Source organism: Nomascus leucogenys, chromosome X (genome assembly GCF_006542625.1).
Source record: "Nomascus leucogenys isolate Asia chromosome X, Asia_NLE_v1, whole genome shotgun sequence".
Classification (NCBI taxonomy): domain Eukaryota; kingdom Metazoa; phylum Chordata; class Mammalia; order Primates; family Hylobatidae; genus Nomascus; species Nomascus leucogenys.
The window spans coordinates 20,659,971-20,683,137 of NC_044406.1; the positions used below are offsets into that span (position 1 = coordinate 20,659,971).

General features: G+C 37.6%; 1 protein-coding gene and 1 long non-coding RNA gene across 3 annotated transcripts in view; one reads left to right on the top strand and one right to left on the bottom strand.

Annotated features, from left to right (window-relative positions):
* Positions 1-23,167, top strand: part of PHEX (phosphate regulating endopeptidase homolog X-linked) — a 220,776-nt gene that overhangs the window by 129,142 nt on the left and 68,467 nt on the right. For both annotated transcript variants that reach the window (XM_030806771.1, XM_003261145.4), the window contains exons 13-14: positions 7,071-7,148; positions 16,957-17,060. In XM_030806771.1, coding sequence (XP_030662631.1) covers positions 7,071-7,148; positions 16,957-17,060 — 182 coding nt within the window. The remainder of the gene's footprint in view (positions 1-7,070; positions 7,149-16,956; positions 17,061-23,167) is intronic.
* LOC115833259 lies at positions 1,537-13,133 on the bottom strand. Its single transcript, XR_004028693.1, has 3 exons — positions 13,044-13,133; positions 3,249-3,539; positions 1,537-2,140 (listed from the first exon to the last, which is right to left on the bottom strand). It is a non-coding gene; the product is annotated as an uncharacterized LOC115833259 (long non-coding RNA).

The window sequence follows — 23,167 nt, forward strand, 5'->3', positions numbered from 1 at the left end:
TTCCCCCTTTTTTCTCTCCTGTGGTAAGATCAGTTAATATTGAAATATACCTTAATGTTAGCTGGGCATGATGGCACACGCCTGTGATCCCAGCTACTTGGTAGGCTGAGGCACAAGAATTACTTGAACCTGGGACATGGAGGTTGCAGTGAGCCGAGATCATGCCACTGCACTCCAGCCTGGATGACACCGTGAGACTGTCTCAAGACAACAACAACAACAAAACCCAGGGAAACGCACCTTGGTGTGAACATCACTGAATGATGTTTATGATTGTATGTTAATCCTCTTATATTTAAAGGTTAAATGTAAAATATAGCCTTTTATATTTTCTGATACTATTGATGACATTGATCAGAGTGGGTTTCTCAAATTATTCATTGTATGAATTAATATTTATTGAGTATTGGCCACTTGCTATGTTACCTGTGGTAACATGGTGATTAGGTGGAATAGGCTATTGGTTTAATTTGAATAGTATTAGAAGATTCTCTCAGCTACAAAACCTCTCATTTAATTGTATTTATTCCTTTGGCTAATAAACTACTCTTTTAAATAAAAGTATTTCTCCAGAGTAAATATATTAGATTGCTATTAGTCACTTACATTCTATTATAAACTAGTTTGAGGCCCCAATGGCAGCTAGTGGATTAGCAACCTTGAAAAATTAATAGTTTTGATGGATGAGAAGGGAAGGGGGAGATATCTCTGGAGCAGAGTATTGCTAAGGAAAGGCCGACTAGGGTATGATGGTATTGCAAGTGGTATGAACACATAGGACCTGCTAGGTGTTGAAGGGAACAGACAAAAGAAAGAGAAAGAGGAGGAAGGCAGAAACCAAGATGGCAAGTGCTAAAGGCAACCTGTATCTTGGATCTTTTCTAGGGTTAAACTTGGTAGTGTTTCTTGTGTCTGCTTTCAGAGGTGTGCCAATAGTGGCTCTCAAAAGAGTCCTCCAACTTTTGGGGGGCTGCAAATAGCCTGGATTCTTTTGACTCATATGCAGAGTCTGGCTTTGCTAGGAAAATCTCCTACCATGCTCCAAGAAGCTTGTACATTTGTCTTCCATTGATAAGAGGGTTGCCTCAATAGCTTTTCTCCCTAAGCATTTCTTTTCTCATTATTCTTTCTCTCACCACAAGTGTGGCCTTCTGAAACTGGACCTACGACTAAAGAGAGTGACATTATTTCTCAGGGGTTTCAGGTATTTGGTTAGGGGTGTAAGATGACCTGGACTCCTCTGGAAGACCCTCCAAACACACACACAACAGTTACTCCAAATCGTTGGAAAAAGTCATGTTTCTACTTTCTTGGTGTAGTCTCCAACTAACATTTGCTCATCATGTACTCTGGACCAAGGGAAAAAAGTGTTTTACATGAAATGTCATCCTGAACTCTTGCAGACAATGCTATGAAATAGGTACTAATTTTTAGTAATTTTTTTCTTAACATCTGATGTAAAGGAGAGTGTGTTAGGATTAAAATAGCTAATGGAAAACATGACACATAATGCCTCAAACAAATAAGGGCTTTATTTTCTGTATGTCATGAAGGGAAAAGAGGGAGGCAGTCCAGGTCTAATATGCTGGGCTTCGAATGCCATCAGCTTTTCATCCCACCATCTTCAGCATGTAGATTTTTTCTTCATACGTGTTGCCTTGTGATTACTAGATGGCTGCTCTGCCTCTGGCATTGCATCAGCATTCCAGAAAGGAAGAAGAGGAAAGGCTAAAGCAGTAGTTGTCAGCTGGAGGTGATTTTGCCACCAGGGGGACATTTGGCAATATATGGAGATATTTTTGGTTGTCACAACTTGCGGAGGGGGTGCATGGGTTGCTCCTGGTATCTAATTTGTAGAAGACAAAGATGCTGCTAAACATCCTACAATTTACAGGACAAACCCCACAACAAGAATTACCTGGCCCAAAGTGTTGAGAAACCCTGGACTCAAGGTAGAAAGCATATGCTGATGAATCGGTCCCCTTTTAAAATGGATTCTTGGAAGTGCAACGGGAAGTTTTTCTTAAATGTCATTGGCCCGAATCTTATCCCGTAGCCGACTCCAGTTGGAAAGGAAGCTGGGCAACACAGCTATTTTGTTGTTGTTGAGTCCATTGTCATCCTGAGCAGAATTGGAGTCCTGATAGTAAGAGAAGAAAGGGAGAATAGATATTAGGTAGACAGTAGGCAGTGTTTATTTCAAAAAGTTAAGTACTCTCCCTAAGGTCACAGAGGTAGTGAAGATCAGCAGCTGCGTCAACCTCCTCTATTGAGGAACGGATGTCCACCTGTCAAGTGCAGCTTCTCTCCAGATGTCTGTATGAATAAAGAATGAAAATGCATGCACTGGGTATGGAAAGCCCTGGAGTTTTTGATCAGCCACAAACAGCCTAGGAAATATTTCTTGCAGCATATAATATGCAATCTGTTAAATATTTATATCACTGCTCTCTCAGCATTTCCAGTGGGACTTGCCTTTCCTTTTTGTCCATGTAACCAATAGGGTAATTAATCTCAGACCTGACTCACTAATACTTTGCCCTTCAAGCCATCAAACTATTGGTGCTTCACTTCTCCCATTTTGAAAAATTAAAACGTGATGTGATTACTATTTGCCTTACTTAGGGTTCATTCAGGAAAACAGACACTCTTCTAAGTATATCAACCAGCAAGACATTTAATACAGGGAATTGGAGGCTTAGGCAACCATTCAGAGGGCTGGAGAGTGAAGGGCAGAGTCTGTCAATGATCTCTGCTGCTTGTACACCAAAGAGGTCTTTCTCAGGAGAATGCCTGGAAGTTGCTGGAAAAGGGCTGTATCTGCTGTCTGCAGATGCCCACATGTCTGTATAAGGCTACCAACAGCAAATGAATGGCATCTGCTCTTCTACCTTTGGAATTGCCTATGAGTGCTTCTCATTGGTAGTCTAACCTGGAGCCATGGGATATTGCAAGATGTAGTTCTGAAGCTTCTCAGGGAAAAATGTAGAATGGGGTGGGGTAGGATGAGGAGGAATTGACAATGAAGTCTGTGGCAGAAAAAAACATTTGAATCTGAATAGAGGCGTACATATATAGCATATTTTAGGAAGAAGAACACTCTATTCAGATGTTGGCAATGTTGCTACTAGTATTATTACCTTATTCTAGGTATGTATCTTTGGGAGGTAAATAGGGATTCTTTGTATGTGTTCTGATTATCTTCAAGTCATGGTGATGCTAAATAAATAATAAAAGGATTCAATAACCTGCATAGATGGTGCAGAAGGTAATATATTCTGTGAGGCTCTGTAGTGCAGTGGGGGGTCCCAGAGATGAGGTTTAAAAAACAATGCATAATTCACCAGCATGCTCTGGAAAGACCAGTCTTCAGAAAACAATTGTGGATGACTCAGCTTGTTCGTTCGTTCGTTCGTTCTTTTCTTTTCTTCTTTTTTCTTTTCGCTCTCTCTCTCCTCTCTCTCTCTCGTCCTCACTTTCTCTCCAAAACTATCTGGAATTCTTTACTTGCTATAGTTATGCATATGACTTATAGCGAGCTGTTAAAATATAGTGCAAAATTAAATACAATGCCGGAAATAATAGAATAATCTCAGAATGAGGTAACCTGTAGACATATGACATAGTTTGGTGTTGGGGGTAGAGTTGTAACCTCTAGTTATCTGCTATCTGGGTCACATCAAGCTTTTAGTGTGTGTAACTCACAGGGTTTTGAAGGTATAATTTGATCTGTGCTATACTTGAGTCTCTGAAACAGCAAAACCCATTATGACCATGTCCTACAGCCCTTGTAAAATCCTGTCTTGAGCTTCAGGATTCTGCTGATATTTAATATCTGAATTATTTCAAGGAAGATAAGGAAAGTGTACTATCTTATTATGTTTATTTCTTGAGTGAGGAAAATTGAAAGGGACTAAAGGAAAGAACTCGTTGCCAAGAGCAGTGTCCAAAGGTCACTGGTTTTGCTTTGTGGCTTTGCTGGAATAAAACCAACGTGTTTGGGGTTGCCTAGGTCTTATGTTGGGTCGTCTGAAGGCAGATCTGGAGATGAGAATTCCTGTGTAAGTGATTTATTAAACAAATACTCCCAAGAGAAATCAGTAAGGGAATGGGAGAAGCAAGACAGGGAGGGATGAGAGTCCAATTTCAGGAGACATCTCAGAACTAGTCTGATCCTGCAGGGAACTTTGGAAGTACAAATTATACCTGAATTGTCCTGAATTTGTCCTGAATTGAGGCAAAGGGGCTGGGCTTTCGTATTGCTGCTTAGGGCTGCTTGGGCAAAGGCGTAGGTGGAGGCGGAGGCAGGGTGGGTAGAAAGCAAATAAACCCCCAGGAACTAGCTGTTTTTGATTGAAGGCAAGGAGCTCTAGTAGCTCCTAGGGCAGGCCTTCAAAAAGTCTCAGGTGTTGGCCATTAGAAAAGAAAAAAACATAGATGCTAGAGGGATGTACAGAAGTTCTAAAAGGGATCCCAGGGAATCTGGTTAGAGCCCTGACAGTGTACTTGTAAGCTTCTCTTTTGCTTTTATGAAACCCAGAATCTGGGGAAGGGAGAGAGAAATTTTCACATGGACTGTAAGTTTCTCTAAAGCAAGGGTTGACGAACTTTTTCTAGAAAGGGCCAGATAAAATATTTGAGGCTTTGTGGGCCACAGGGTGTCTGACCCAATTATTCAACTCTACAACTGTACTGCAGAAGCAGCCATAGTTGACAGGTAAACAAATGAGTGTGGCTATGTTCCAATAAAACTTTATTTATAAAAACAGGGGTAGGGTGGCCGGATTTGGCCCAGGGACCATATTTTGCCAATCCCTGCTCTTGAGGTTCTTTATATGTGCCTAAGTTTGTTTTTCCTTTATTTATTCCCTATCTGTTATAAAACACAGAGGATAATTAGTACCTTTGTCTATCTAAATGATGGTTATGACATTATGATGTATCTTAAATTATTCTAGACCACTGCCTCCAATCTTTCTGGCATCCTGGCCATCTTTCACAATGTTGCAAAGATAATCTTCCTGAAGCATGACTCATCTCCTTTTATTCCCATGCTAAACATATTTAGCTCTCTCTTAGCTGTAAAATAAAATATAGGCTTGTTAACATGGCATTCAGGAATCCCTGTGATCTGACCCCAGGCCAATTTTCCTGCATTATTTTCTGCTCTCCATCCTCATGTACTTATAGTCCAGCTACTTTAAATTACTCGCCCTCTCTCCAATATGCCATATCGTGTGTGTTTGCTATCTCCTTGTAGTTTTTTTTCATTTTTATGTATTTAAACTGACTATATACTGACAAAATTATATATATATAATTATATATTATATATATATGATGTACAACATGATGTTTTGATACGTGTATACATTAGAGAATGGGTACGTTAACATATCCATCACCTCATATATTTATCATTTTTGTGGTAAGAACATTTAAAATCTACTCCCTTAGCCATTTTCAAGTGTACAATACATTGGTATTAACTATAGTCACTATGTTGTACAATACATCTCCTAAACTTATTCCTCTTATCTAACTGAAATTTTGTATCTTTTGACCAACTCCCTAACCCCCTTCCCCCACCCCTGGTAACCACCATCCTACTCTACTCTCTCCTATGAGTTTGACTGTTTAAAATCCCACATGAATGAGATCATGTAGTATTTGCCTTTCGGTGCCTGGCTTATTTCACTTAGCATGAAGTCCTATAGGTTCATCCACGTTGTCACAAATGACAGAATTTTCTTCTTTTTTAAAGCTGAATAGTATTCCATTGTGTATATATACTACATTTTTAATCCATTCCTCTGTTGATAGACATTTAGGTTAATTCCATATCTTGGCTATTTTGAATAGTGCTTCAATGAACATGGAGGTGCTGATATCTCTTTAGCGTACTGATTTCATTTCCTTTGGATATAGCTCCAGGAGTAGGATTACTGCTTTGTATGGTAGTTATATTTTTAATTTTTAGAGGAACCTCCATAGTGTTTTTCATAGTGACTGTACCAAATTATATTGCCACCAACAATGCTCAAGAGTTCCCCTTTCTCCACACCGTTGCCAACACTCGTTATCTCTTGTCTTGTTGATAATAGCCATTCTAACTGGTGATAGGTAATATCTCATTGTGTTTTTAATTTTTATTTCCCTGATGAGTAATGATGTGGATCATTAAAAAAATCTGTTAACCATTTGTATGTCTTGAGAAATGTATTTTCACGTTATTTTCCCTTTTTAATTTTTTTTTTTTTTTTTTGAGACAGGGTCTTGTTCTGTCACCCAGGCTGGAGTGCAGTAGTGTGATCATAGCTCACTGCAGCCTCTACCTCCCAGGTTCAAGTGATCCTCCTGCCTCAACTTCCCAAGTAACTGGAACTATAGGCAGGTGCCACCATGCTCGGCTTTTTTTAAATTTTTTTATTTTTGTAGAGACAGGGTCCCGCTGTGTTGCCCAGGCTGGTCTTGAATTCCTGGCCTCAAGCAATCCTCCTGCCTCAGCCTCCCAAAGCTCTGGTATTACAGGCATGAACCACTGTGCCCGACCTCCTTTCCCCATTTTTTAACCAGGTGATTTGCTTTCTTGATATTGAATTGAGTTTTAAGTATATTTTGGATATTAACCCTTTATCAGATGTATGATTTGCACATATTTTTGCCTCCGTCTTTGCCCCTATTTATTCTCCTGGAATGTTCTTCTAGCTCTCCATTTTGAAATCCTAACCATTCTCTTAAGACTTGATTGAGTCGCCTTCTCCATTAAGCATTTTCTCCATGCAGAAACAGCCTCTGCTCTGGACTTTGATAACAATATTGTCTATTTCTATTAAAATTTTTATTTTGTTTACATTGTACTAGACAGTTATTTGCTACATTCACTACATTTTTAGTATACTGAGGTCTCTCAATATATATCTATATATTTTTGCCCTTCACAGTGGCTTGCATATAGTAGATAGTCAGTAAATGGAGTTTTCAGATGAAGGGCACATTTCTACATCTTGTGACTATTAATGATTTAAGTGCTGAAACTCTGACATTATTTTTCTTTTTCCTTTTTATAGGCGAGAGCTGTTTTGGCAAAAGTTGGCTATCCAGAGTTTATAATGAATGATACTCATGTTAATGAAGACCTCAAAGCAGTAAGTGCTAAATTTACTGTACTTTTTTTTTTTCTGGCAGGTTTTACTGGCCTTGTGCCTTTCAACTAACCCAAGTCCAAGCAATTAAAACTGGTGATGCCAGAAAACACCAACTTTTGATTAATTCCTTGGCTAGATATGAGCCTGAATATGCCAGGCAGATCACAAGATTTAGGGCAGATTCAAAATAAAGGAAGTGTCAGAAATGATGCATGAGTGGGTACCAAAAAACAAATGGACTTGGGTTTGGCCTACTTTGATCATAAAAGAAAGAATTAAGCAAATTGAGTATGTTACAATTAGTGGGCATGTTCTAATGGCAAATGCATCATGTTTGTTGTTAAACGCTTTTTATTTGTTTCATTCATATTAAATGAATAGTAATAAATCTGCCTGCTGGGCGTTAACTTCATTAAACTTTATGAGTGTTTTGGCAAATTAAATGCATATACATATGACTCTATAATTTATTGTGAATTGGATTGTGTATTTGCAGTAAGTTACTGATGAAAAATAGTCATAACTCTTTTTTATTTCAATATTTTTGGACATGTATTTTCCAGTAGGTGTATTAATTACAGGCCTTTCTAATCACAACCACTGTTATTTCCTCTCCTACAAATAGTTCTGATAAATGATTTTTCTTCCTCATTAAAGAAACCTGTTTTTACCATTCACTAGATTTTCTTGAAAACGTAGTCTTTTGAAATTCTTTAAGTAACTATGGTTCTGAGGTATAGCTCTTTCCTGAAATTGTGGTTCAACAAGTGGCATATCTGAAAACAATCCCAGCTTTGTAGATGAGCATCACAATTTTACAAGACTATTCAAAAGTGAGAGAAAGCATTAATTAGAATCTTCCTCCATTGGGCTCTAAGGTATAGCCTCCCAAAATATTGATACAGTTGCTCTGGAAGAAAATAATTATGCCTCATAGCATCCTAAAACTCAGTCTATCTTATTATACCCTGTTTTGATGATGCTGAAAATCCCATTATTATTATTGTAACTACAAATATTGAAGCACTTGACATATTCATGTACATTATCTTTTAATTCCTTCAGTGATTCTGTGAAATAGGTGATGTTCATTCCCATTTTGCAGAAAAGGATGTAGAGACTCAATAATTTAAGTGAGCTTCTCAGTTCCACACAGAGTTTCAGAGCCAAGACTGATATCTGGGCTCAGGAAGTTCTGCCTGTAATCAGAGGCGGGATTCTCGAGGGTCCTTTTTAGGCAGCTATGCTGAAGGAACAGAGGCATCAGGGTGGAGACTTGGTGGGGGCAGTGTGACCAGGGCTGTTGGAAGAAGAGCAGAGGGAAGGCCATGTTATCAAATGGTTAAGAGCACAGGCTCCAGTATCATGGGCCTGGGTTTGAATTCTGCTTCGTCCACTTACTAGTTATTTCATCCTGTGTAGGTTACTTAACTTCAGTTAGCCTCCCTTTGGTTATCTGGCTACTGGAAATATAATAACCAAGTCTTAGTATTGTTGGTAAGATTAGATGAGATTATATAAATGTAAAAGCACCTGGCATAATACTCTGGCACAGAGTATAGCCTACTTCCTATAAAGGGTAGCTTTGCAGATCAATATGGACCATTTGTGGTTCATTTTCAAATCAGCCTTATAAAATATTCCATTTCATTGATCCTTAATAGAAATAGACTCAAGTGTGAATTTCTAGCAGTTTTGGAAATATCTCTATATCAGCCAGGAAAGCAAAAAGCACACTAGGTATTTTAAACAGGGAATTTAATACAGGAAATAGGTTGGAAGGCGAGAAAAGGGAAAAATAGATAAACCACAGGTTAAACTGCTGTTGCTACTAAGAAGAGTATCACCAGGGCACAAAGTACCTTAGCAGGAGAACCTGGGTAACTCCATACTATTGGTACATATTCTGAGTCAGGATGTGGATGAGAAGGTTTGAGAGACAGTTTGATGTAGAGGTTATAAATAGGGACCCTGGAGTCAAAGTGCCTGGAGTAAAACCCCCAGTCTACCATGTACTACCGTGTTACCTAGGATAGGTTATGTATCCTCTCTGTGCCTTTCTTCATCTGAAGAATGAAGGTCATACCAGTCCCTCCCGTATAGGATTTCTGGGAGGATCAAATAAGTTAACATATTTAAAGTGTTTGGAATGAACCCTAACATACAGTCAGCACAATATAAGTGTTAGCTATGACATCCTCAATTCACACTTGTGGTAGTGGACTATTTTGGTTTGAAAAAGTCCTCATGAATTAACTCATGCACTGTCCAGGTCCCTCAAATTGATTTAGAAGGGTATACAGATGGAGTAGTCTCAAGCTTTAATCGAATAAGGTAGCACTTAAGGCTTACTCACAATATTTAGTTGATCAAGTTTTGTTGGCATTCTGTTGCTAAGTTCAGAGCCCCAAATTTAAGGACCCATTGAATGCAATATCTTTTGTGAAAAGAAACCAGATGCCAAACAGGATGCCATGTTGGCTATACTTCTTTGTTTCTCTGGGGCCTGAACTGAAGACATTACACACCAAGATTTTTAATCACTTCTTTGAAGAAATGGCTTTCATCTGACTCATTGCCAAAGCAGACACAATTACACCCAGGAGTTTTAACAGTTTAAAAACCTGACAGTGAAAAAAATTCCAGGTATATGAAGTAAAAAGACATTCGTATTCAGAAACCGATTGTTTTAGTCCATTTACACGTTGCTATAAAGAAATACCCGAGACTGGATAATTTATAGAGGAAAGAGGTTTAATTGACTCACAGTTCCACATGGCTGGGGAGGCCTCAGGAAACCTACAATCATGGCGGAAAGTGAAGGGGAAACAGGCACCTTCTTCACAAGGCGGCAGGTGAGAAGAGTGAGAGTTCAGGAAAAAACTGCCACTTTTAAAACAATCAGATCTCATGAGAACTCACTATCACAAGAACAGCATGGGGGAAACTGCCCCCGTGATTCAATCACCTCCCTCCCTTGACATATGGGGATTACAAGTCCCTCCCTCGACACGTGGGGATTACAATTCGAGATGAGATTTGGGCTCTGTCCCTTTCTCTCCCCCTCAATCCCCGCCCTTTTCTTTTTCTGACAATGACTTAAGTCCCTCTTCCAAACCTCAGCTCTGGAGTGGCAGTTCGCTACTCTCCTAAGTGACGGCACCATCACCTCCTCCCTTCTGTGACCCTAGACTCTCACAGAGCCAAATCATATCACTGATAGAGAAAATGAATAAAACCCACCCTAAAAATAGGTAAAGGATGATATGATAGATTGTAATATTGTCACTGAGGGCAATAGCAAAAAGACTCAAGTATTCCTGGTACAAAATGAGACTGTTTTCAGTTTTAAGAAACATGTAGATAAGGACTGCTATAGGACCTATGAGAAATTTCTGGTAATACGAGCTCTGAGCATGAGAGGCTGTTACAAATGAAAAACAGCATGCTGCATTTGAGACAGGTGGAGATATGATTCACCAGGCACAAACGCAAAAGGAAAGAGGAGCGAGATTACCTGATGGATCAGATGAAGGTCAAAGAGAAATGTTGAAAATTGAAGTTGGGCTCATGTGGAAATAGAAGCAAATGAGATAGAATTAAGAGGTAAATATGCAAAGGAATTAGAATTTTTTTTCTTTAAGGATGACAAGGTAAACTGAGGTACTCAGCAAAGCATTTCTGAACAACAGTCCTGTAGTTTTTTTTAAAAGAACAGGAAGAAATAAAATGCCCTTTATTTGAACCCCCATCAACATGCAGGAAAGCCTGTTAGCCTAAAAAGGTAGGTATCAGCCCATTTTCAAATCAGCCTAATAAAGTATTCCATTTCATTGATTCTTAATAGAAATAGATTCAAGCAGTGAGTTTCTCCCAGTTTTGGAAATATTTCAATATTAGCCAGGAAAGCAAAAAGCACACTAGGTATTTTAAACAGGGAATTTAATACATGAAATATGTTGGAAGGCAAGAAGAGGGAAAAATGAGATAAACCACAGATTAGTAACTTTAGAGAGCAGCTGCTACTCCTGTGTCTAGGGTCACAGAAGGGAGGAGGTGATGGTACCGTCACTTAGGAGAGTAGAGGAGAACTGCCACTCCAGAGCTGAGCTTTGCAGGAGGAAGTAAAGATTCTTCCAGAGTCATTGTTAGAAAAAGAAAAGGGAAGGAGTAGAGGGGGAGAGAGTGAGAGGCAGCAACACAGCACCCTGTTCCCTCCTGCAACCCACGGATTTCCTCTAGTGCCTCCTATTTGCAGGAAGCTAATTGGCAAAGGAGCTTGGGAAACAGTTTTCAGATTCCCAGTCCCCAGCATTACGGAACAGAGTGAAAGTGTAGGCATGTAGCTGAAAAACTATAGGTAAATAACCAGCACAATTAAGGATGTTACTAAGGACTAAAGTTAGAATCATGGCTGGCCTCCGTTTACTTAGGAGAATTGGAAATGAGAAATTTTTCAGAGGCCAAAGTTTCTGGTGAGTGATACACACATATATACATATAAATGTGCATATAGGGATATGCAGATATGTGAACCTATGTAAGATTCTCTGTGGTGGGTCTGGTCTGCTTTGGCCAGTGAAACACTAGTGTGTGTGTGTCTGTGTACATGACAGAGAGTGCCACTATGCAAGAGTGAGGTGATATTCAGATGGTATGCTAGAATGCTGCAGAAAAAGAGGTTGTTAAAATATTAAAATAATTCTTTACTATTTGTTAAAAAACACAAAACATTGTGCTCAGCTCTTTCAAGGGCCCCTGGCCATCATGGCACTGGAGAGCTAAAGGGTGGGCATTGGAGGTGGGGCACCCTGGTGCCCCCCAACCTTCCAGCCAGGCCTCTGTAACTCTCTCACATTGGCCTTCATCCAGACTATTCCGCTGGTTGGAGCAGACCAAGACCAGCCCCAGTGTGGAGATGGGACATCTGGTTCCAGTGCTAGTGCGCTGGCTGGAACTCCCTCAGACCCACCTTCACATAGCTGTTTGTGGGAATTGCATCCTCCATGGTACACTGTATATGTGGATTATTAAACATTTTGAACATCACCTCAGTATCTATTAGGTTGGTGCAAAAGTAATTGTGGTTTTTGCCATTACTATTAATGCCAAAAACTGCAATTACTTTTGCACCAACATAATAAGTATGTCTACATGTATAGACACACATTACTTTTGGGCAGAGCCATATAAACACACCAGTCTTGCATATTGCTTTGTTGTTTGAATAACAGAACATGTAGATATAAAATACGGATTCCATTAAGTATTCAGAAAATCCTTTGGGTGCCTGACATAAAATCTTTCTAATAGATATTTGGCTATATCTCTGAGTATCTTTAAATGGATTTAAATTAAAGGTGTCCTAGAATTTACACTTCCTACTGGCACAGTAAGGAAAGTACCGCAATTAGTGCTTCAGTATTTTTCATCTGCCTATTCTTACATGTAGGCCGAAGCCTATATTACAGATCATTTGCATTCCTATGTACTGTCTTATAAACATGTACTTATCCTACAGAGAAGCTGAACACATTTCCTTGTTCTGCGCTTATTACAGGTTCCCCATCTTTGGGGTGGTGGTGGTGGTAATAACTTTATTCTTCCATTTAGTCTGTGGATCTGGGATAGGATATTCAAGAAGAGAAATGTAGGCTCTCCTGAATTTTATGATCGGGACAGCTGTTCCTGGGAAATGACACAAGAGTCCCAATTAATTCCCCAAAGGTCATGCAATTGAAAAGTCAAGAGATGGAATTGATTGAAAGTGGTCATCAACTTGACCTAGACTTTTTCCAGTAACTGAAAGGACAAGAGGCTTTTGAGCCAAGTATTGTCTCTTGCCGAATTTAATTTTTTCATTTTGGAGATTACAAGAGGCTTTAAAATATTCACGTGAATTCGTTCTTGTTTCTGCTTCTAGGAAAAACAGAACTTTCTCGATAGTTTCTGGGTTTCAATTCTTTTTCTCATCCGAGGGCCTTTTGAAATATTTAAAATTATCAAAATATTATTACAATTAGCAAGTCTTCTAAAAGTAAAAACTGATCCCACTGATACTATTTTTTTAAAGTTAATATTTTTGAAGGAAATTCTTCTGAGAAAATTTCCCAGAAAGTGTTCTGAGCCCAAGAACATATCCGAATTTTCTAGAAGTTATAATCATATTCTGAAGGTTTTGGCAGAAAATTTGGGAACTAGAGAAAATGCACTCATAATGTTCCTACATAATATATACTTCTGTTACAGTTTATTAATTTGTTTTTCTCTATTTCTGTACAGCTGTAATTGATGTTTATATATAATTTGGTATACCAACCTTTACAGTTAACGTATTGTTTTGTTACTGTCTTTCTAGCCTTTGTTACCATTATTTTAACAGCTGTATAGTATTTCAAGTAAGTTGTATCATGATTTATTTAATCACTGCTTCTACTCCCTTCCTCAATCTTCCTTTGTCCTTGAATCATTGGTTCTCTTATTAAGACCAATGAAAATAACATTGGAATCAGAGCCACATGACTTGGACAGTGTAGCTTTGCCAAATTCCATAATCTCTTTAGCCCTGTTTCCCATCTATCATATGTGAATAACAGTGACTGGCCCCTGCCTACCCCCAAACACTTAACCTGTCTCAAGGAAAAAAGTAAGACCTGTCCTCTATTACTTGTGATTTCCATTAAATAAATGGAATAGATCAATTAAACCAGGCTAAGAAAGAAGAAATATTCTCAACTTAATAATGAAAACAATTTTTAAATTATCTTTCTAAACATAAATAAACTATGGCAAATTGTAATTAATTACCTCTGAGTTTTGTTCCCCCCAATTATTTTCAGGGTTCTGGTAGGTTCTTACTTATCTAATGTATTTTTAGACTTGGGACCCTTTTCTTCTGTACAAATTTTTTTTTAATTTTTAGACAGAGTCTCGCTCTATTGCCCAGGCTGGAGTGCAGTGGCACAATCTCGGCTCACTGCAACCTCCGCCTCCCAGGTTCAAGTGATTCTCCTGCCTCAGCCTCCGGAGTAGCTGAGATTACAGGCATGTGCCACCACACCTGGTTAATTTTCATATTTTTAGTAGAGATGGGATTTCACCATGTTGGCTGGGCTGGCCTCGAACTCCTGACCTCAAGTGATCTGCCAGCCTTGGCCTCCCAAAGTGTTGGGATTACAGGCGTGAGTCACTGCACCCGGCCCTTTAGAAAGTTTTGAGATGGCTTTCTGTTTAATGTCTGTAGACCAACCTGAATGTCAAGGGATTTTTTTTTTTTCAGATGGAACAGTGATGAAAGTATCACAATTAGCAAGTTTTCTAAAAGCAAAAACTGACCCCATTGATATTATTTTTAAAAAGTTAATATTTTTGAAGGAAATTCCTCTGAGAGAATTTCCCAGAATGTGTTCTGAACCCAAGAACATACCTGAATTTTCTATCAGTTACAATCATATTCTGAAGGTTTTGACAGAGCTGTCTTGGAAACAAAAGCTGAAAAAGGCAAAGGGTTGAACAGTGGACACATCTTTTAACCATATGATCTGGGAATGCCTTAGGATTGCTAGTAAGGTTGCTTTATATAACAAGGTGCTTACTCTGTTTCTTCTGAGGCTAAAAGAAAACCTTTATCTTAAAATACAATCAACTACAAGATTTTGGCCAGTGTGGTGGCCCACACCTGTAATCCCAGCACTTTGGGAGGCCAAGGTGGGCGGATCACTTGAGTCCAGGAATTCAAGGCCAGCCTGGCCAACATGGCAAGACCCCATCTCTACTAAAAATATAAAAATTAGCTGGGCATGGTGGTGCATGTCTGTAATCCCAGCTACTCGGGAGGCTGAGGCACAAGAATCGCATGAACCTGGGAGGTGGAGGTTGCAGTGAGCTGAGATTGCACCACTGCACTCTAGCCTGGGTGACAGGGCGAGACTCTGTCTCAAAAAAAAAAAAAAAAAAAAAAATATATATATATATATATATATATATGATTTTATTATGAAGCATTTCAAATGTTGGAACATGAGTAAAATAATTTGAACACATCTATTTTAACACATATTAAACATATTGCCATATTAGCTTTGTACATGCACACACACATTTTAAATGAACAAAACAGATGCATTTGAAATTTTGTCTGTAATCTTCCTTGATCTAATATCCTTCCTCTGCGTCTATCTCCATCTCTGCATATAAACACTACCTTGACTTCAGTCTTATTATTGTTATTCCCATGCCTTTCTTTATGCTTTTCCTACATAGGTACGCGTCCATAAACAGCATACAGTGTTGTTTTGCATGTTTAAAAAGTTTAAATTTCCTCATAGATATAACTTACCTTATTCACTCTGCATAATTTTTAAGATTATTTCATGCTCATGCATACAGAACAATCATTTAAACTGTTGTATTGCCTTCCATTATGTGAATATACCACAATTTGTTTATCAGCCCCTCTCCCCTGTGTAAGCAGTTTGAGGGACAATTTAAAGTCATAGCTTTATAATTTGTTGGCCAAGCAGAACACAGAGGATGCCAGGAATCGATACTTTTATTTCTGCCTTTCTCCATGTGCCTTCAGTTATTTTACTCCTTCCTTTATATTTTCGCTTGGTCTCCTGGAAAGATTGTTAGATGACTCCTTAACAAAGACTTCTCCACGGACATGGGTACCCACTCTGTGTTAGGGAGGAGCTAAATGTGAGCCAGACATTGGTCAACAAGTAGGTGACTGTCGAGCCTATTACCATCACATTGCATATATACATTTATATCTATAATGTAATGCCTGTGGGTTTCATATACATGCATATTTTACTTTTTGCTTTTAAAAGACTATTAAAATTATAAAAATTACAGTTAATAAGAATTTGATTACCCTTGGTTATCTCCTTATTCAAATGTGTATTTTTCTTAATTTCCATAGTAATATATTTAAAAACCCAAGCATTGGAGGTCACTACAAACTATTGCATTAACAGCTCCACAGATCATATTTACAATAAATAGCTAGGTTAGGTATTGCTAGTTTTGTAGATGGAGTGCCTATAGAATGGAAACTGTCTGCCATTCTCCTTCCAAAACAAGAAAAGGAACTAAAAAATCAATTATGTCTGTTTTCCTGTCTTAATAGACAGCATTGTTGTGAGCTGCTACCAACTTTCTGTGTTCCCATGCAAGCTATAATCTATGATTTGCCTCTGTAATTTCGTTAATATGTAGTGACCAGAGACTTTTTGAGTGTTAACAGACACATTCTGTTAATAATTATTCTAGTGACTTCATTGTGCTTATGGTGGAAAATAGGTCCCTGAATCACATTTATTTTTTTCCTTTATGAACAACTACCAATTATTTGACTAAATCATTGTCTATAAGCTAAATGAGTTTTCAGCCAACTAAACTGCATGTTACTAAAAAAAACTTACATGACAAATAAAGTACACATTTTAAAAAAGATCAAGGACTCGTGAGCTAAGAAATTTCAAACCTAAGATAATGTGTTTTGTAAAGGTTAAAGTAGATTTTTCAATTAGAAAGTAAATGGAACGCATTGTAAATGACTGCAGTTGTGTTTTTCCTGTGATCCAGAAATGACTATATTGATTTTTGAAGTTTTTACATTAACAGAAAATCACTGAGACTAAATTTCATGGCTTTGTGAATTCTGGGTTAACTGATAACAGCTGAGAGAGGCTGTGACTGCTGCAGCTTCTCTGCTAGGTGCTCCTTCCTATGCTGAAGTATTTTTTTAGAGCCATCTTTTATCTTTACTTAGAACAATGATGTTGTGATTTGTTTTATTCAGATCAAGTTTTCAGAATCCGACTACTTTGGCAACGTCCTACAAACTCGCAAGTATTTAGCACAGTCTGATTTCTTCTGGCTAAGAAAAGCCGTTCCAAAAACAGAGTGAGTATTAAAAAAAAAAAAAGTTAAATAGATAAATACATTGGTAAGAAGCGGAGTCTCTTTAGATTAAACTTTGTAATTCCCCTCAAGTCAGAGTAGCTGGCTTGCCAGTGAACTTGTTTTAGCAAAATCTATGTCATGTTTTGCCAACTCTTATTTTTTATATTATGTAATTCAGATCTTAAGTCTAATTACAGGTCCCCCATTTCTAGCATCAACACATATCAAGAGAAGGCTTATTAGGATGCAAACATTAAAGTTATTTCTAGATCTAGTTATGAATATATGTAGAGGGAATAATTTCTCTGGATTTTTACATTCGTGTAGTAACTTTTGAAGATCTTTAAAAAGAATAAATACTTAAAAAAACTATGATTAGAAATGTCAAAGTAAATGTATAGAAGCAACTAGAAAATATTTGTTGAGGTAATGCCTATCAAAGAACTGACAGCTATATTGTTTTTATCTAATAGCAGTTATGATTTATTTGCCTTCCTCTCAGCTGCCTATAGGAGTTTTTCCTACAGATAGGAGAGTTTCCTTAGGAACTTTTAGGCCCAGAGCCCGCCAGCTATGATTTCATCCCTTAGCAAAATGTCAGTGATGATGACAATGATGATGGTAGCAGCTAACAATTATTATTTGTTTACTTGTACCAGAAAATGCTTTACAATTTTTAATTCATTTTATCCTCATATGAATTCTGTGTGGTATAGGTACTGTTATCCCCATTTTACAGGAAAATAAAAGGCTTACAACTGAGAAATTCTCCAGCTTAGGTTTGGATCACGTTTTGTTCTGTCTGCTGGTGCTTTTGATTCCTGGGACTGGATTCTGTTCTGCTAAGCCCACTTCTCCAATGCCTTTTTTCTCTCTGTTCTCCAGATTGGATAATTTCTATTGATCTGGATTTCAACTCTGGCATTTCTTTTTTAATTTAATTGTATTATTATTTTTTAACTTATTTTTAATTTCAATAGGTTTTGGGGGAATAGATGGTGGTTTGGTTACATGAATAAGTTCTTTAGTGGTGATTTCTGAGATTTCAGTGCACCCATAACGCGAGCAGTGTACGTGTATACTGTATCAGTGTGCAGTCTTTTATTCCTCACCCTCTTCCCACTCTTTCCCCCCAAGTCTCCAAAGTCCATTGTATCATTCTTATGCCTTTGTGTCCTCATAGCTTAGCTCCCTCTTATGAGTAAGAACACAAAATGTTTGGTTTTCCATTCCTAAGTTACATAGGATAATGGTCTCCAATTCCATCCAGGTTGCTGCAAATGCCATTATTTCATTCCTTTTTATGGCTGACAACTCCGGAATTTCTGTTTGTTTTTTGTAGTTTCTGTTTCTCTGTTGTGATTCTTTGTTAAGTCATTGTCATCATATTTTCTATTAATTCTTTGAATAAAGTTTATTTTAATTCTTCAAAGTCATCTATAATAGCCACTTTCAAGTTTTTGCTAAATCTAGTATGTGGGCTCAAACTAACTAGAGTTAGTTTCTATTGACTGCCTTTTATTAAAATTAATTAATTAATTTTTTTTTTACAGTTTTTCCTTTGCATAACATTTTTTGTTGTTGTTGCTAATGACAGTTTAGATAGTATGTTGTAGCAACTCTGGATTCTGATTTATTTTTCTGAGGCTTTTTTTTTTTAAAACCCAAAGTAACTGTCCTAACTTATACTGCCGAATAGATCTTCTCTGTGGTATGCAGCTGTCGATGTCTCCACTCAGTTTTTTAACTCTTATTTGTAGTTATTAGCCTCACTTCCTGATGGTTGTCCCTGTGTCTACATAGCTTAGTGCTCAATCAGTGATTAGGTCAGAGCTTGTGCTTAAACACCTTGAGTCTATAGGGCTTCTACCCTCTGCCAGTTGCTCTGTGTGTGGGTTGGGAGCACCTTCAAAGTTATAGCCAGTTCTCAGTCCACCTTCAATTTCACCTTCCACCAGGCCCTCACTGGTCTTCCCTGCACGTGTGCCTAGTTTCCCAGTCAGCCAGGGATGTGTGGAGTGCTTATTTGGCTCTTCTATTACTATTTCAGTTACAGGATCTCTCTTTTAAATTTCTGACTGGGTTTTCCTCGTTAGTTTTCTACTAAGTTGACCATTCAAAAATTTTAAAAAAATTTGGTGGGTACGTAGTAGGTGTACGTATTTATGAGGTACATAAGATATTTCAATACAGGCATAGAATGTGTAATAATCACATCAGAGTAAATGGGGTATCCATAGCCTCAAGCATTTATCCTTTATGTTACAAACAATCAAATTATACAGTTTTAGTTATTTTTAAATCTATAGTAAGTTGTTGACTGTAGTCACCCTGTTATGCTATCAAATAGTAGATCTTATTCATTCTATCTAACTATATTTTTGTACCCATTAACCATCCCCACTTACCTCAACCCAGTACCCTTCTCAGGCTCATTCTACTCTCTATCTCCATGAGTTCAATTGTTTCCATTTTTAGCTCCCACAAATAAGTGAGAACATGTGAAGTTTTCTTTCTGGGGCTGGCTTATTTCACTTAATATTCTCTAGTTTCATCCATGTAGTTGTAAATGACAGGATTTCATTCTTTTTTATGGCTTAATTGCACTCCATTGTGTATATATATATATATATCTCACATTTTCTTTATCCATTTTTCTGTTGATGAACACATAGGTTGCTTCCAAATCTTGGCTATTGTGAACAGTTCTACAATAAACATGGGAGTGCAGATGTTTCTTCGATGTACTGATTTTCTTACTTTTAGGTATATACCCAGCAGTGGGATTGCTGGACTGTAAGGTAGCTCTATTTTTAGTTGTTTGAGGAACCTCCAAACTGTTCTCCATAGTGGTTGTACTAATTTACATTCCCAGTAACAGAGTACAAGCGTCCTCTTTTCTCAACAACCTCACCAGAATTTGTTTTTGCCTGTCTTTTGAATAAAAGCCATTTTAGCTGGAGTAAGATGATATCTCATTGTAATTTTTGATTTGCATTTCTCTGATAATCATTGATGTTGTGCACCTTTTCATATACCTGTTTGCCTTTTGTATGTCTTCATTTGAGAAATGTCTATTCAGATCTTTGTGTCTATGTATCTGTTTTTATGCCAATATCATGCCATTTTGGTTACTATAGCTCTGTGGTATAATTTGAAGTTAAGTAATGTGATTCCTCCAGTTTTATTGTTTTTGCTCAGGATAACATTGGCTATTCTGGATCTTTTGTGGTTCCATATACATTTTAGGAATTTTTTTCTATTTCTGTGAAGAATGTCATTGATATTTTGGTGGGGATTACAGTGACTCTGTAGATTGCTTTTGGTAGTATGGGCATTTTCCCAGTATTGATTCTTCTAATCCATTAACATGGAATATCTACTTTTTTGTGTCCTCTTCAATTTCTTGCATCAATGTTTTTATAGTTTTCCTTGTAGAGACCTTTCACTTCTTTAGTTAAGTTTATTCCTAGGTATTTTATTTTATTTGTAGCTATTGTAAATGAGATTATTTTCTTGACTTCTTTTACAGATTGCTTTCTCTTAGAATTTCTAAGAGAATTTTTAGTTCTTTGACTGGCTGTTTTTATGCTGCTTAGTCTTTTGCTCCTCTCCCTTTCAAGTCCCTGTTCTGTCCTGGCTTCTGGAAACTCTGAGCCCCTGTGCTTTCTCTTGGCTTAAGTGGTGATTACCACTTCTCCCTCTTATGTTTCCATCCGGCCATCCCTGCTCTCTGCCCTTCAAACCTTCCTATAATATGCACCTGAAAAATTCGTTGGAGGTTACTGACTTTAAGAGGTAGGCCTAAAGCTGAATCTCTTCCCTACCTAACCCTGACTCCAGTCAAAAGCACAAAGGAAAAAAGCAGAAGGCTTTAGAACTGCTTTGAAAAATGATAGATAATGGTTTAAAGCCATTTGCTCCACTGTCTTTGGTTCTTTCCTCTCATCACGTTATTTCTCAGTCCACTTATCCTGTTTCATTCCCAATCTAAATTATTCAATAGTTTTAGATTTAGGCGTCTTAAATCCAATACTCAAATCTGATGACTTCGGCAAATGATTTCCAGTATCCCTATGACCATCTACATGTAATACGGTAGTCACGGATCTATATAATCTCACCCTTTAATATTTGCTTCAGATCAGTTCCAACTCTTTTTTTAAAAAAATCTGTGGAAAATTGAAGGGTTTCACCAACTCTTTGGTGAATTTTCAGGGTCTTCTCAGGGGCTCCTGCATATTGGCAATACAGTCAGTCTAATTGTTTGATTTCAAACTGTCATTATTCATTTAGGTGTGTAGAAAGGCCTGGATTAGTAATTGAAAAACTCCTAAATGTGTTATCTTTAACATCATCCTAGGATACTGATGAACTGTCAGATTCTAATGGTCTTAACTATTTCTAATATTTTATTCATGCCTTAGAAATACACTGGCTTTGTGGGCTTAGGCAAACTGAGATTTGTGTGGTTTTCTTTTCTGTCATTGAAAAACAAATAGCTCTTTCACAAGGGTATTAAATTGGCTAACTTTTGGGAAAAGTTCTCCAGAAATGGAAATCAGTGCAGTGCTTGTAATTCTTGTTTCCTCAGACTGTATATCTATTTCAGGGAAGTAACATTTAGAAATTTAAAGTCTTCTTTGCATAGTAAAGGGATATGAGTAAATTCCTTTTCTTTTTTTTTTTTTTTAAAGGAAACATCTGGCTGGTCCTTTTCAGGCATTGTAGAGAATTTTAGCCTCATGATACTCATTGGCTTGAATTGACATCTTTCAGGCCTGAAAATTCATGAGTTAATCGAGTGGGGATCATTCTGGAGTAGCTCTTCTACACTAGTTTACTTTGAACAGCATCATGATTATATTTTCACAAAGCCCTGAAATAACATTTTGCTTCTTTGTGGGTATAGGAGATAAAGACCCTTTATCTTTCATTCTCATGGAATCCATTTTAGCTGCACTAATGTGCATTAAGAAGTTTCTAAGGCAATGGGAAATGTCAGCAAGAATGAAATTAATTGGGCGGTCATCCCTGAAGGTACATATTTAGGGGTTGGTTCACAGAATTGTCACTTCATCAGCTTGCTTAAAAATAGAGGATTTACTTACTGCTCGGCTTGAGTTGAAAGTAATTTCTTTCCCTCAGGATCACCTTCTTCGACAGAAATTATTTTAAGCCAGCCTCACTATTAATTCACTCTCATTCTACTGTGACCAAACATGTCTGAATTCTCTGTCTTTTGAAAAACATGTAAAAATACATTAAATGTCTTTATAAATTATGTTCCTGCCCAGAACTTTTGTTTGCAAAAGCATTATCTATAGCATGGAATGGGAGTGATATAATCTGCAGGATATTAATAAGAAAGCAATAAATACACTATGGCTTTTCCATTCCATATTCCCTAGACTATCTGTAAGAGTTGATAAGAAAAATGTAAAACTTTAGCCTGATGTATATCTATTTTATATGGTCCAAAGAAATAGGTGTACCAGTGTCTTTTTCTTCAGATTCTTGTATTTTGGTATTATATTCCTTTTATGTATCTCATTTTCCAGTATAATTTCATTCCCATTATTTTGGGATTTGAAATTTCTATGCGACCTCTCCCTACCTTATCCACCAAATCCTTTCTCAAACACAGACTGCAGAAGCACCCTAAAGACATAGTAAGAAGAATTTAAAGCACTTGAATGATATTCTCTGTTTATTGAAGTGGATGTATACATGCAATAAATTCATTTTAATGGATTTAGTGATCTTCTGTTTAGCACTTACCATTTGGACAACAGTCAAAGCCCATAAGCAACTTAAAATCTTGTTGGGAGATAAGCTGTGCAAACTCAGATGCCTTCAGGGGCCAGTCAGTTAACAAATGGTTGACCTACGTGGGTGTAAACAACAGGGAGTAGTGGGGACTGTGGAAAACTAGTAATTACACACCCCACTTAAAGGAATTCCAATTCAGTAGTTTGTTAAGCCATTGTGTTGGGCAAGCAAAACAGTTTTCTGGGAAGATTCAGCCCATTGGGTTGGACTTAGTCTGTGGATAGCCAGCTTTTCAGCATTCCATTTATCTATTGCTGTGTGACAAACCTCCCCTA